The following is a 15,740-nucleotide window of genomic DNA, read 5'->3' on the forward strand; positions in this document are numbered from 1 at the left end:
TAGGCTTCAACCCCATTAATACTACCGTGCATTCTACTCTTCTCATATTTATTGCATTTAAAAACATTTTTAAAATAACCAAAAAGATGGCTGCCCAATATGTTAGATAATGTAAAATGTGTCTCACACAAACACTGCCATTGAATGTTTTCTACTACCCGCCTTTGATATACAATTATTTTCCCTTTTACTTTCTTGCAGCAAGTCTCATGAAACAAATATCAAAAGGGCACTCTGAAAAAGGTAAGTGGCAACCTTTAAACCAACCTGATCAGTCATAATCATAATCTTCCCATAGCGTAAAGTTTTCAGAGATTCTGCATCATCATAACTTTTCTTGTACTGAAGACCAACTATTTTGATAATATTGTTTATTTCTGCATTTTCCATGATCTGTGCAAAAAGAAAAATAATTTAAAGTATGTTCAGTGTTGAGAGGTGCCTGACTGGCTCAGTCAGTTCAGCAGACTATGTCAACTATTGATCTCAGGGTGGTAAATTCAAGCCCTGCATTAGGTGTAGAAAGCACTTAAAAATAAAATCTTTTGTTTAAAAAAGTGTTGAAATATATAAAAAGTGAGTCAGAATTTACTTCTAAAAGTTCAACAATTTCAATAAAGTATTACAATGTCATATGTGTGTGGAGATATGAAAGAGAGAGAGATACCTGTTTATGAGAAGCTTCCCGTACGTTAAGAATTTTTCCCCTCAGTGGAAAGACTCCATATCTGTCTCGCCCAATCACACCTAATCCAGACACAGCCAATGATTTGGCAGAGTCTCCCTCGGTTAGTATCAGTGTACACTCCAGGGAATGTTTGCCACCTGAGAGATATTAAAAAATGACACATATTCCAAATTCCTCAATTTTACCAATGAGAAAAATGAAGCCAGAAAAATTAATAATCACAATAATGACAGTAAAAGACTATAAGAGTAAATTTTTCAGCATAGTTTAATCATTAAGTAAAATTTACTGAATTTCTATCCCCTGAAAATTGGCAATATGTGGTGCATGTGGCAATTTTAATGAAGGAAATTTATACTCTGAACATAAAATTGTACAGTCTAACTACATGTGAAAAATGAATATTTCTATGACTAGATAAGTAAAAACTTAAATCTAAATCTTAAAAGAAAATCCGAATCTTACCAGCATCATTAGCATCATCCAGTTTGGGAATACCTTTGATTTTACTATACTTTACTGATGAACACTTCTTGTTCAGCTGAGTCTGGGCCTTAAATTTCACCCAATTCAGAATACTTTCTACAATGCCACAGTTAGAAGCCTAAAAATTAAAGGATAATGATATACAAACAAGCTGGAAGTTCATACACCTTGCTAAAATATAATACTTGGAATCTGTGAAACACTATGTTTATATGGTGAAACACAGTGTTCATATAGTAAAACACTAATGGTGATGATGATAATAATAATATATGCTAGTAAATTTTACTCTAACTACAGTAAAGCTAACTCAGGCAGTTATACCCAACAACCTATTGCACAAAAATATAAACAGATGAATAAAGGGCAACTTACCAAAATATGAAAAAACTCTATTATAATAAACCCCATGAAAAATATACATAGCTTTTGTTACATATTAATTTTGTTAAAAACTAACATGGTAAAAACTGATCCACCCATGAATTCACTACTTGTGCAATTCTAGACACTGACATTTCTTATATTCCTCAAAAACACAAATCTTGAATTTGCTATGACAAAAACTACTAATGTGAGAGGAAACATTAGGATAAATTCAATAACTTATTTATCACCTTTATTCTTTTAAAAAGTTTGGTAATGAGGTTTTCAACATTATATATTGTGTGTCACCATGCAGTGAGTCCATGTGTGACAAGATGTTAACCCAAAAAGAAGAGTGAAGAATCTCCAAGTTGGAGCTATTTCTTTTTCATTATCCTGGGTAGTTTGATTTTAGGCATAAGAAATAGTCCTCTGAAACATTTGAGATATAAAAAGAGGTGGACTATGTTGCCAAATTTAAACTTAATCCACTCAAAACGAAAAAGTATAAAATCTAAAACCAAATCACTTCATCATGAATGCTATGAGGGCAAAAATTTGCAAAAGCATGAATGTAGGGTCCTTTGTATTCAAAATTCATCATTAGATGCATCATAAGTACTATCTCTAAAGGCTTTAAGCTAGAACCTGAAAAACAACTTTTGTTTTTAAGAGCATATCTTTGAATTTACAATACCAGAATGTGATAAATAAGTTCTTTCTATGGCAATTATACAACATTCCTCCACCAAAATATAAACTTCCAAAGAGAAGGAGCCATGATTTATTCATCTTTAGATTCCCAGTGCAAATATATTTAAAGGCACTTTACATATGCTTACTTAATACAGGTTTACTGATGGTACTGTCAAACTAGGGAAGTAAAGTAAATCTTGCTTATATACAACAGATTATCAAAAATTATTAACAACTGAAAAGCTCAGTTATAAACCTAAGATTCTTTATTTGTACTCTCACCTCATTTCAGAAAGGTTAAAACAGCATTTAAGAGAAACTAATCACAAAGAGAATAAATAAATCAAGAAAACTACTTAATTCTCAAAACCAACACTAAGAAGTAATAAAAATTTTACTCACTGCTTTAAAAAATTTTTCTGACAGTTGGCATTTGGACCCAAAACTTTTGGGTTGCAGAGTCATGTTTTCCTTAGTTTGAGAATCAAAAGTTGGATTTTCGATAAGGCAGTTAATAAAAACCCATATATGGTTTTTTACCTGTTGAAAACATACCCCCCCAAAAAAAAGGTTACTATCAGAACTGATATCATTTAATAATTCAACAGAATATGTAAAGCACCACTTACTTGAAATGGTTTTACTGATACACCGGCTTTGTTCTTTTTCTTAACTACTTCAATCAGTTTACCAACAACTTGATCTACTACATAATCTACATGACGTCCACCCTAAAGAGGAACAAAAAAATAGAATATAAAATCTTCTATAATTAGGGTAGCAAAATACTTCTTTTTTTTTTTCCCTGAATAAGCACTTAATCTTCATAACTTTGTGGAGTCAGTACTATTAACCCAATTATGCAGAAGCATAACATGAATCTCAAATTGCAGAGTTAGGATATAGAAAATAAGGAGTTGGGGCATCTGGATAGCTCAGTCCTTAAGCTTATCTGCCTTAGGATCAGGTCATTATCCCAGGGCCCAGGACTAAGTCCCACATTGGGCTCCCTACTCAGCAGGGAGCCTGCTTCTCCCTCTTCCCCTTGCTTGTATTCCCTCTCTCACTCTGTCAATCAAACAAATAAATAAATAAAAATATAAATGAAAAAATAAGGTCTTTTTGGCTCTAGAGCCAATTAGCTAACTGTATAAAACTATACACAAAGTAAAAACAATCAAATTTAAAAAAAAACATGAAAGTGAAAACAAATACTGGCAGACACAAGATTTATACTTCGGGAATGTGGCAGCCATTGCCAGTTGGCCATCCAATGTCCATTCCTCCCTTTATTAAAAAACCTAAACTTATTTTTTATCTGGCAACATGCCCAGTTGAACATATTAACCAATTTAGACTCTCTTGCAGCTAGAGATAGCCACTTGACTCAGTTCTAGCCAGAGATGTTAGTGGGGTACACTGGATGAGATTTCCAGGAAAACTACTCTATTCCTGATGAAAAAGGGAGTGATTTAGTTGATATACACATTTGCCCAGCCTCTTTCTCTCTCCCTAGAACTTGAAATTGAGGCATAGAGAAGCCAGCAGGTATCTTAAAGGCATAAGAATGAAAGCCACATGCTAAGGATGGCAGAAAAGAAAGCCAGGAAGAGCCTGCTGGTGTCTAATGATACTGTAGAGTCATAGTACCAAACTAAGACTAATTACTCCCAGTCCCCAGTTATAAGAAGAAAAAATAAAACCTTTACCTCTTTATGCTACTCTATATTGGGTTTGTATTACATATAACCAAATGCAATCATAACTGATGCAAAATTTGTTGACTTGAGAAAGTGATGCTAGATTATAAAAAACACTGAGTATTAAAAAGAATAAGTTAAAACTTGAACAAGAGTGACAAATTATCAAATCACTGCTTTAGATTATTCTAGAATAATGCTTATATTGTCTATGACTTTATTATGATCAATGGGCAAATGCAAATTTAGACAAGAAAAATTTCATTCAATTCGATCCAATTCAATTGGATTCACGATCCAAAAGCCTACAGAACAGTGTTCAAACTTCTTAGAATAGCATGTAACACACGTACCACAATCTGACCCCAAAACAGACTCCATTATTTTTTATTTTACACTCTAAACTCAGAGCAGACTAAAGAATGTGTTAACATTCTAAATTCATAAAATATAAATGTATTCAACTATAAACACTAATATAAACTCAATGCTCAATGGATGTTTATATAAATTATAAGACAGTTATTTTCATAAAAATAAGCTTTCATTTTCATAAGCCAATTTTTATTTCACAAAAGCAGATCTGGGGGGTTTGGGTACTGTTTCTTATTTTGTTTTTAATGAAGCATTGTTCTATCGCTGACATGGTAACAAAGAATTAGCACACTTACTTTTGTTGTTGCAATACTATTTACAAAGCTGATTTGCTGGAATCCCTTTTCACTCAGTGTGAGACAAACATCCCATCTTTCATTTGCAAGTTCATGAATCACTTTCAGGGCCACTCCAGTTTCATCCAACTTGTCTTTCACATAAAGATCTACATAACTGCGAAATCCATTTACCTATTAATTTGAAAACCAAAACCAATAAACAATCTTATACTGGCAGCTCAACTAGGTATATGCCATCAGGTACTCTTACACTTTAATCTTCCCTCACTCACAACAGCTCTTATTTCTCAGCTCCAAACCTTCATGACTTCCACCATTCTATTCCTTGATCCCTACCCTTTAAAAAAAGATTTCATTTCTGTATGTACCTGATAAAGAGAGAGTATGGAGTAAAAGCTGGACAGGTGAATTATTATAAACTCTTCCAAAAGTTTAAGTTTTCAAACGACAAAGTAGATATCTACTTTGAGTTCAGACATATAGAAGGTTTAAAGAAGAAAGAGAGAGAGAGAGAGAAAGAAAGAAAGAGAGAATGCAAGCTTCTGCCCTTCAAGAAAACAGCTGGTCAGACAGCAAGCTGTTCTTGAAAAGAACAGTCAAGAAACCTGAATTCATAGTCTTAAGAGAAACAGCTATCTGTAGAGAGACACAGAACACTAACCCAATTTGCTTAGGTGAGGCAGAAGCTGCCTAATGTCATATAAGCCAAAAGGAACATTAAACCAGAAATTTCGACAACTTGCTTTAAGACAAATATGGAGGGCACCTGGGTGGCTCAGTGGGTTAAGCCGCGGCCTTCGGCTCAGGTCATGATCTCAGGGTCCTGGGATCGAGTCCCGCATCGGGCTTTCTGCTCAGCAGGGAGCCTGCTTCCTCCCTCTCTCTGCCTGCCTCTCTGCCTACCTGTGATCTCTCTCTGTCAAATAAATAAATAAAATCTTTAAAAAAAAAAAAAAAGACAAATATGGACAGTATGGGTGTGTGAAGCACTTGAGGACTGTCATCATAAGGGGATCCTCAACTTACAGGCTTTTTCTCCAGAAACTCCAGCAGTTTCTCACAGGGAAGGTCAGGGAAAATCTAGAAAAAGCTCCCCACCATGGTGCTGCTGGTTGGGGGATGAGAAAAATAGCAGCTACTGGGAATTCCACCCAGACTCATCTCCCTTACCCATCCCAACTACAAAAATAAAACAAAAACAAAAAGCAAACAAAACAAAAACTTTAATTTGCAGGGGGAAGAATACAGAGTACAGGTAAAATATCACTAAAGAGTACAGGTAAAATATCACTATATCTGGAATAAAATAATTCCAGCCCTACCACATCCCACTCCCATCTCATTTAAGGTGAAAAAAAAAAGTTTATTTTAAGGAGCAGGGAGCCTTAATACTAAATGAGAATAGTGCTAAATGAGAATACATGCTGCAGTTAGGGGAAGAAAATAAAAGGCAGAGAAAAATCTCTATCTCTAGAGGAAAGGCAGAAACACTTGTGAAGGCCAAAACCCTGAGACACAGGGCCAGTATGTACTCCAAAGTCTTGAATCTCAATCAGACAGAAGTATCCTATAACCTACTACCATTTTAACAGGCCTCCAATAGTAACAGTGGGTTTCAGAGGGTAGGGCTGCAGAGACAGACCTTCCCTGAGGGGCAGCTCCAAGGCAAAGCCCAAAAAACAAGGAAGAATTTTAAGTTTCTGGTGCCCATATCAATAACAAACATCAATGCTAGCTAACTGCAAAAACAATTAACTGCAAACACAGCCATTTTCTGTACAGATTAAACATAAATCCTGATACCAAAGCCTATTTACTCCATATCTACTATCCTATACAATGTGGCTAACTGCCAACAAAAGCTTGGCATGCCAAAAGGCAGAAAAAACAGACTGAAAAGACAAAGCAATCATCTGAACCTGACTCAGATATGTCACAGATGTTTTAACTATCAGATAAGGCATTTAAAATAACTATGATTAATATGTTAAAGGCTCTAATGGAGAAAGTAGACAATATAGCTTCCATTTCTCTGTTGAAGTTGTATAAGAATCAAACGGAAATGCTAGAAATCAAAGACACAGTAGAACATACGAAGAATACCATGGGCAGACTCATCAACAGACATGACATATTAAAGAAAAAAAATTAGTGAACTTAAAAATAGGGCAACAGAAATTAAACTGAAACACAAAGAGAAAATAGTGGAAATAAGGCAGAGAAAAACATCCAGGAGCTTAGGACAATACCAAACTATATACAAATACATAACTGGAATACCAGAAGGAAAGAACAGCAAAGAACTGTTTGAGAAATAATGCCCAAATTTTTTCAAAATTAATGACAGATACCAAACAACAGATCCAAGAAGCTCAGAAAATGGAATGAAAAAAATACACGTTAAAAAACAAAACAAAACTCCCATAAAAACACCTAAGCATACCATTCTCAAAACAAACAAAAAAAAAAAAAAAAAGAAGAAGAAGAAAGAGATAAAACCTTCGAAGTACCCAAAGGGAAAAATAAACACCTTACCAAAAGAGGAAAGAGGTTAGGAACTATAGCACAAACCATGCAAACAAGAAGACAACTGGATGACATTAAAAGAAACAATACTGTAAACCCATAATTCTATATATCTCTGTATCTCTTGAAAGTGAAGGAAAATACTCTCACAAACAGACTGAGGGAACATATTGCCAGACCTAACTACAAGAAATTAAAAATTTCCAGGCAGAAGATACATGGTTAAGATCAGAAACTCAGATTTATGCCAAGAAATTAGGAATACAGGAAATGTTATAAATGAAAGTAAAATAGAATCCTGTGTTGTATTTTTAATGGTTCTACAAGATAACTGACTGCTTAGCAGTTAGATTTAACTGTAAGCTTCCCAGAAAATAATAAAGCATTTACTATTTTAGAAGACACTTACAGGCAATTTCTTTCCATTAAACATGACCTTGACCCCCTTGCATGAACCAGCCAAATCATAAGCTCTTCTGGTCATAAGGGCCACAATATCCTTGTCAAGTTTTTCCATCTTAAATTTAGACAGATCAGGTTGGAATGTTATGCATGTGTAATCTTCACCATCAAAATGTTTAATTTTGGCTTCAGAAGTCTTCATCATGTTATTCATCCATGTCTTTAAAAGAAAAAATACTCAAATATTTTTATATGCTTCTATATTTTATAATACATAAAGACGCAGTTCACGAAATACGGTCATTTACCATTTATATCCAGTTTCCAGCTTCACAACAAACCAATCCCGGAAACTGATATTAGAGATGAACAAATTTAAAAACTACTACAGTAGTCCCTCCTTATCTATGTTCCAAGACCAGAAACCATGGATAGTACCAAACCCTATATATATTATGTTTTTTCCAAACACACCTATGATAAAGCTTAATTTATAAATCAGGCACAATAAGAGATTAATAATAGAACAATTATACTTTAATAAAAGTTATAGGAATGTGGTCTTTCTCCCTCTCAAAATATCTTAATGTACTGGAGTCAATCTTCTTGGATGATGTGAGATGATAAAATGCCTACAATACCAGATGAAGTGAGGTGAATGATGTAGGCATTGTGACACAGCATTAGGCTACTACTGACCTTCCAACGATATGTCAGAAGGAGGATCATTTGCTTCTGAACCGCGGTTGACCGCGGGTTAACTAAAACCATGGAAAGCAAAACCACAGATAAGGGGAGAGGGGAACACTATTATAAGAACCTAATTTGAGGGCGCCTGGGTGGCTCAGTGGGTTAAGCCGCTGCCTTCGGCTCAGGTCATGATCTCAGGGTCCTGGGATGGAGTCCCGCATCGGGCTCTCTGCTCGGCAGGGAGCCTGCTTCCTCCTCTCTCTCTCTCTGCCTGCCTCTCTGCCTACTTGTGATCTCTCTCTATCAAATAAATAAATAAAATCTTTAAAAAAAAAAAAAACCTAATTTGAAAATAAGCAAAATGAACTGCACGACTTTATACACTATTAGTAAAATAACTTTCAAACTCTTCAACATGACCATTTAAAATTTTACAGAAGTAAGAATGATGCTTTCCCTGACCAAATTACTTTAGCTTTTCAAACTCGTTTCAAACTCTTTTCAAAATTCTACCAGAGTAAAATAAAACAGAATTTTGTAATATGAATTTGATGAATCAATGAGGAATTTTTCAAATATGCTAAGTGGATACAATTCAGTAAGTCTGTAAGGTTCAAGGCATTATCAGTAATGCTTAACTAGGTAAAGAAAAAGTGTAATAAAGCTCTTCATTTTCAAGGAACAGGAGAAAGATTTATATAAAACCTTCAGGCATTCTGAAGTCTTTATTCTGACATGCTTAATGCTTTAAATACAAAAAATGATATAGGCATCACTGCCATTTACCTAAGGTTCTATCATCTTAGCAAAACAATACAACATCTCACACACACACACACACACACACACACACACACACAATCAGAATTTCTATCATACCTGCTTAAAACTGTGTTTGTATTCTTTGCAAGCAGTTTCTACTGTAAACTTTGTACTGAAAATATTACAAAGTTTTGCACCATAACCATTGCGACCACCTGTAAAAACAATCAAATTTGAAAGATTTAATGAAAAGGATTTTAGGAACTTTGTTCAACTTACCTACCATGGGACAGGTCTGTAGCAAAATAATTGTACTGCATTATTTTAACAATCACCAACTGAATATTTCAGAGTATATTGAGATTTTTTTCATTTAAAGTAAAATACAATTAAGATTTAGCATATAAAATAATATAACTAACATGTATTTTGTAGATTCATCAACTTCATCATAATTTCAAAAAAAATTAAGCTTGCAATCTCCTATCATCAAGTAAATCTATGCAAACATGAAATCTGAGTTTTCTATCAAAGTTACTTCTCTATTATAAAAATTTAATCTACATCACTTCCTAAAGTTTTGGTTTTGAAAATGAAAACCATCAACCTACTCTTGAGCAATGGAAATAAGTAGGAAAACATTTGGTTACGATCAAAGCACTTCAACTCTATTTACAAAACCTAGATTTGCGATCTTGACCCTCGTAAAACAGTTTAGAAGTAATTTAATTGATACCAAAAGACACGGTTTTCTTATGCAATAAGAAGTTCACATATATAGGAATCATATATCTGACTTTCATCAGTACTCTAATTCAAAACTCAAACTATCAGCCAGATTAGAGTTCCAGAAGTTGTAGCATATGTAGCATAAATACTATGAATTAATTTTTAAAATGCCTGTCAGACTATAATCAAGATAATACTTACATGTGATAGTCTTTTATAAGATATTAATTCTGAAAAGAATTTTCTCACAGTAAAGCTACACAGGTTTCCTTTTCTGTAATATTTTATATAGGAATAAATTTTTAGTTGGAAGTATAAAAAAAATTCAACAAAAATTCTGATCAGCTGTTTAGACTTTACCTGTTACTTTTTTCTCATCATCATCATAGTTACTGGATGTTAAAAGCTGTCCAAAAATTAACGCAGGAACATAAACTTTCTCTACTTTGTGTTCCACTACTGGAATACCTTTCCCATTATTCCAAATGCTTATAATATTTGATTCACTGTAAATAAACAAGCAGAGTTTAGAGCTTAACATGGCTTAAAGGTATATGAATTTCCATAAAAAGTAAAGTAATCCAGAACAAACCTGAGTAATTATAAGCAAAACTCTAGCCATTACTAATTGAAAGACACTCATCTTTCAAGAAAATACTTGCTGAGGACACACATCTCTACCCAAGTCATAACTTAAAGTAGGGCCACTAAGTCCTACAGGTAATACTGAAAAATTTCTCAGGAAAAGAAACTCTTCCCTACCTCCCCCCAAAAATAGTGAAAGCTATAAGAAGTCAGCTCCAGGTTGTCTTCTTTTCATATATATTAGCCAAGATCTTCCTGCTTCATTCTACCAGTATACCACCTATGAACCACAAGGTCTGCAGAGCCAGGAGCCATTGCCATTTTCATTTCCTAACTGTTACTGCAGTACGTATGGAAAAGGACAAATAGCAGGAAATGTATTCCATTCTCACCCTGAATATTATACAGGGCTGCTTGCATTGTGGAAATCATGGTCATCAACTAATTTTAATGGTTTTAAAATATCTAGATTTTACCTATTTTAGGTTTTTTAGGTTTCCTTATCACAAAACCATCCATTTAAGCCCTGAATGGTATGCAGTAGGGGCTCTTATGGCTAATAGCAACTTGACATAGGCAGTAGTCCTGATAGAAAATTTTGCCTACCCTATCATTTTGAGTAGTATACACTATAATCCCTTTACCCATTTAAAAGCCAAATCTACAGTGCTCGCTTCGGCAGCACATATACTAAAATTGGAATGATAAAAGCCAAATCTACAAAGAAACACAGCTTCATAACCAACACTAAGAATTAGCTTATAAAGCTACCATTTGGGGGCGCCTGTGTGGCTCAGTGGGTTAAAGCCTCTGCCTTCGGCTCAGGTCATGGTCCTGGGGTCCTGGGATTGAGCCCTACATGGGGGCTCTCTGCTCAGCAGGGAGCATGATTTCCCCCACCCCCGCAACCCCGCCTGCCTCTCTGCCTACTTGTGATCTCTGTCTGTCAAATAAATCTTTCTAAATAAAAATCTTTAAAAAAAAAAAAAAAAGCTACCATCTGACAATCTGATTCATAATTATTCTTAGATATAGTTTCATTCACACGTATATATCTTACTCTCTGAAGAGGTATTAGAAGTAGTTACACAACTAAAAAATTTGTTATAAAAGCCAAAATTAAAACCATATACCCAGGGGGAAATCAATTAATTAAATCAAATTAAACAGGAAGGAAGAAAGGAAGCTAACTAACAAATAACTTTTAGCACATCATCTTCCTTCTCTAATTAGCCACCAACTTTTCTTTCCCTTATCGTCCAACATAGGTTTAACTCTTCAAATGTCCTAGATTCAAATTTTTAAAGCATTTTAAAATTCAGATCTCCTGATCATTCTCTAGTCTTTAGTCATCACGACTAGTTTGTCCTGAGATTCATTTATTATCAGTATTCAGTCCTTTCTTCATTCTAAATGCCAATATACAAGTCTAGACTACTATCACCTTAAATATTATAAATCAAGCTAAAAACTCCCCTATGGCATGTTCACAGCCCATTATCCAGATCCTTAATTAGAGTCAAATTTAATTCCCACTATTTGGCAACATGTATCCTGTTTTTCCTTCAAATCAGTTTGTTACTTGTCCTGAAGGTTCATTCCCAGTTCTTCCATTTTTTTTGTTTACTGGTCTTTCCTTACTTTAACGTCTTTTTACTCTTTGTTTAGCCAAAATTTAACCCTAACTTTGAGAGCCAGTTTATGACTTCAGTTCTCCATTAAACCTTTTACCCAGCCACTCTCATGATATACCAAGACTAGCAAAAAAAAAAAAAAAATTGATTGAGTACCTCAGGAGATTAGATTATCTCTCCGGTGAGTAAACAAGCTCTACAGAATACACAGCTGAATGTTTAAATATATAACAGTTTCAAATTGCCTACTATAGTTCCACTTGTGCCTCTTAAAGACAATGGACCCTAGAAACAAGGGCCAGATACTACACTACTTTTTTAGACTTCCCAGGCATAATATTAATAGAGAAGAATTCTGAAGGAAATAAAGAAAGACAATGAATGGAAAATTACACATCTTAAACATCTCAAAATGATACAAAGTCAATACATTTGTAAGTAAACCTTTAAATTTTTTTTCATCCAATTTAGCATATCATATATGGTACTATAATTAAGATAGGTATTTTGTAAATTCATTATCTTTATCACAGTTTTAAAAAAATAAGGTTTGACATCTCCTACATACAATAAGTCTATATGAGTATGAAATTTGAACTTCCTATAAAAGTCACCTCTCTCTATTGAAAAATTCAATCTATATCAATTCCCAAATCTGGCATTTAATAAGTTCTGAACAATGATTCAGAGCTCTACAACTATATCCTTTGTTTCATCAATAATCTTCACAAAAATACTAAGAAAAAATATACTGTGTTTGAATAAGCTACAAATAAAGTTTTGAAATATTTAAAGCTAAAAAGAAACCTGGAAAACAACCTAAATATCTAAGAATCATTAAATGTTAAGAGGTTAAATTATGTTATATCAACATAATAAAATAATTAGTAATAGTTAAAAAGATTTAAGTAGATCTATATAAGTTAATAACAAAGGCTGTCCACAATATATCAAATAAAAATAGAAAAAGTCGGGGCGCCTGGGTGGCTCAGTGGGTTAAGCCTCTGCCTTCAGCTCAGGTCATGATCCCAGGGTCCTGGGATCGAGCCCCACATCGGGCTCTCTGCTCAGCAGGGAGCCTGCTTCCTCTGTTCTCTCTGCCTGCCTCTCTACCTACTTGTGATCTCTGTCTGTCAAATAAATAAATAAAATCTTAAAAAAAAAAAAAAAATAGAAAAAGTATATAATCCTACTTAAAAAAAATAAAAATATATCTGTATACGTATTTCAGTATGAGTGTATACTATTTTTTAAAGCTACAGATTTAAGAGTTTTAACTAAGTAAACAAGCATTCTGAAATTAAAAGGGCTATTAAAACTCTGGTTAATGTGCTTTTCACATTTTAATATACCGCTAACTTCATGGTATAACCAAATGTTATATTTTCATATATAATAATCTTAACCAAACCATCTAAAACTAGATTAGTTGACAGTAAGACTATACCTGAGTTAGTTAAATTTTCATATTAGAGAAAATTCTTGATATAATTCTAAATTATTAATAAAACATAAATGTAATGTAATATTTTACAAAAGCCATGCTGTTGGAAACAGGGTCAATGTAACAGTAATATTTCTAAGTTAAAATGGTATTATTTTCACTCCCCTTCAGTTCTACAAAACAAATCACCACAGTGAGATCTAATTAGCTAACGCCTGGTATGTACTCTATAATACCAGCAGTTCACAATTTACAAATGATATTACAAATAATGGGAAAGCCCAAATACTGGTCATAACAAATAAATTTAACCTATAATATAACTGGACTAGTACTAGCAATAGCACTGAGTCTTGACTCTCAAAGCAAGGGCAAGAAGGAAAGAATGAATGACTACTATAATCACCTGCAACAATAACCGCAGCATCAAAGAGGGAGAAAAATGGGTTTCCAAGTGTTCCCATAAGGAAGTACTTTGGAGTAAAAGATCATGAATGATAGAAGAACTATAAAAGTATAGTATATTCTGGCTAAAAGAGGCAAAAATAACAAAATCTCAGGCAACAGGGAAACTTCAGGAGTACTAATTGTATACAGCATTCATTTGAGGAGTATTTGAGAACTATTAGAATAAAACAACTTAGCATAAAAAAATTAAACTTGAAATATACTTACGGATCAATAGAAACTTTAATACAAGTCATATTCTTGTCCCTCTGTTTATTGTCAGCTGCATTAACTACGAATTAAATATTTTGATGATTAATAAAATATATAAAGCTATATGAATAAATATGACACTGTATGTATACTCCTAGTTAATATAAACATTTATATATGGTAATAGTTACTGAAATTATTGCTACTAACTTCTAATAAAAACTTTATTTTTTAAATAATATATTAAATTTGATATCACACTAAATTACTGTTGTCTTCTACTATAAATCGGGGGTAGGGGAAGGGCAGATTTTGTGATATATAAAAATAAAAAACATCTATAGGTTACAACCCCCGAATCCAGGTTAGATCTAAAAGAAAAAAATTGAGTTTAATTATATTTTGTCTTGGAAACAACTATTTTCTCTTGATCTCCTTCAAAAAACTCATGGTTTTATATGCAGGTTGAGCTAAAATCAGTTATTTTTAAATTAGAAAGACAAAGTCTTCAGCATCCTTGGAAATCAAAATTCTAAAACCTATGCTCTATAACTGATAATGTATTTGCATACATTAACCACTACTGTGGTTAGACACATGACTACACAAATTTTACACAAGCTAGCTATCAAATTCAACTTCAATCATAGAAAATATATGTTCCTGGTAAACACTATGTGACATAAAAGTAAAATCAAGTGGATAGCTGCGAAGCAAAAGTGGAAAGTATAAAATACAAATAACTAGTTTTTACTCCATGCCCTTCCCCCAAAGAGCGACCAGAACTAGCCCCAAGAGATCCACACAACCCAGCTGTCTAGGAAACATCAAGTGGCATGGATATGGTGGTGACAGAGCCCAGAGACTCTAGAAAGTGCTTAGCTAAAACTATTTCCAAAGTGCAAGCATTCCCTAGGAATCAATTAAGTATCCACACTTAATTATGATTTCATTTATCATGTGATTTGGAGAAAACAGAGATCATTCAGAAGAATGGTGGTTAAACTTGGCTGCCCAAGAGAAATTCCTGATTTGTTGGTGAAAAACACAATTTCACATGTCTCACAGCAAACTTACCAAATCTGCAAGGATCAGGCACTGTAATCTCCATTTTTAACATGCCCCCCAGATCCTGGTATGCATAAAATCTTCAAATGACTACACATACAAGATTACAAACCAACTGTGGATTACTGATCAAATACAATACAGTCATTTTACAGATAAATGCAAAGATATGATGTGTACAGATGTGAAAATACTAGAGTACAAAATTTTCTGAAGAACATTTATATTCAGCATAGAAGCCAGAGATATGCCTTTAAAATTTATACTGTAAGTCTAGCTTCACACACACACACACACACACACACACCCCAAAAGGCACAGAGGAGTTAAATCTTAGTCAAGTACTCACCCAAAATTTCATCAAAGATCTTGTATAAACCTGGCACAAAGGTAACCTCTCTGCAATTCATTCCTACATCTTCATCATATACCCACATTAGCTGCATTATAAGAAAAATTCAAAATGTCTTATGGGGTAAAGAAAGCGTTTAACATCAGTTTTACATAGTAATAAGCCCACATCTGTCATTCCCTCTGTAAACACTTAGATCTTCAAAGTAGAAAAACATATTACTTCAGTAGCACTAAACCTCACTAAATGCATATTCAATTTAATTAACTTCAAACTGA

The 15,740-nt window shown here is 33.7% G+C and overlaps 1 protein-coding gene across 2 annotated transcripts in view; it reads right to left on the reverse strand.

Annotated features, from left to right (window-relative positions):
* The window catches only part of TOP2B (DNA topoisomerase II beta), a 59,832-nt gene that overhangs the window by 27,845 nt on the left and 16,247 nt on the right, over positions 1-15,740 (reverse strand). For both annotated transcript variants that reach the window (XM_044252568.1, XM_044252567.1), the window contains exons 3-13: positions 15,460-15,550; positions 14,058-14,121; positions 10,080-10,225; positions 9,108-9,205; positions 7,546-7,758; positions 4,608-4,781; positions 2,866-2,967; positions 2,639-2,776; positions 1,154-1,292; positions 668-825; positions 268-393 (exon numbers count right to left, since the gene is read on the reverse strand). In XM_044252568.1, the coding sequence (XP_044108503.1) occupies positions 268-393; positions 668-825; positions 1,154-1,292; positions 2,639-2,776; positions 2,866-2,967; positions 4,608-4,781; positions 7,546-7,758; positions 9,108-9,205; positions 10,080-10,225; positions 14,058-14,121; positions 15,460-15,550 (1,449 nt within the window). The remainder of the gene's footprint in view (positions 1-267; positions 394-667; positions 826-1,153; positions 1,293-2,638; positions 2,777-2,865; positions 2,968-4,607; positions 4,782-7,545; positions 7,759-9,107; positions 9,206-10,079; positions 10,226-14,057; positions 14,122-15,459; positions 15,551-15,740) is intronic.

This window comes from Neovison vison, chromosome 6 (genome assembly GCF_020171115.1).
Source record: "Neovison vison isolate M4711 chromosome 6, ASM_NN_V1, whole genome shotgun sequence".
Classification (NCBI taxonomy): domain Eukaryota; kingdom Metazoa; phylum Chordata; class Mammalia; order Carnivora; family Mustelidae; genus Neogale; species Neogale vison.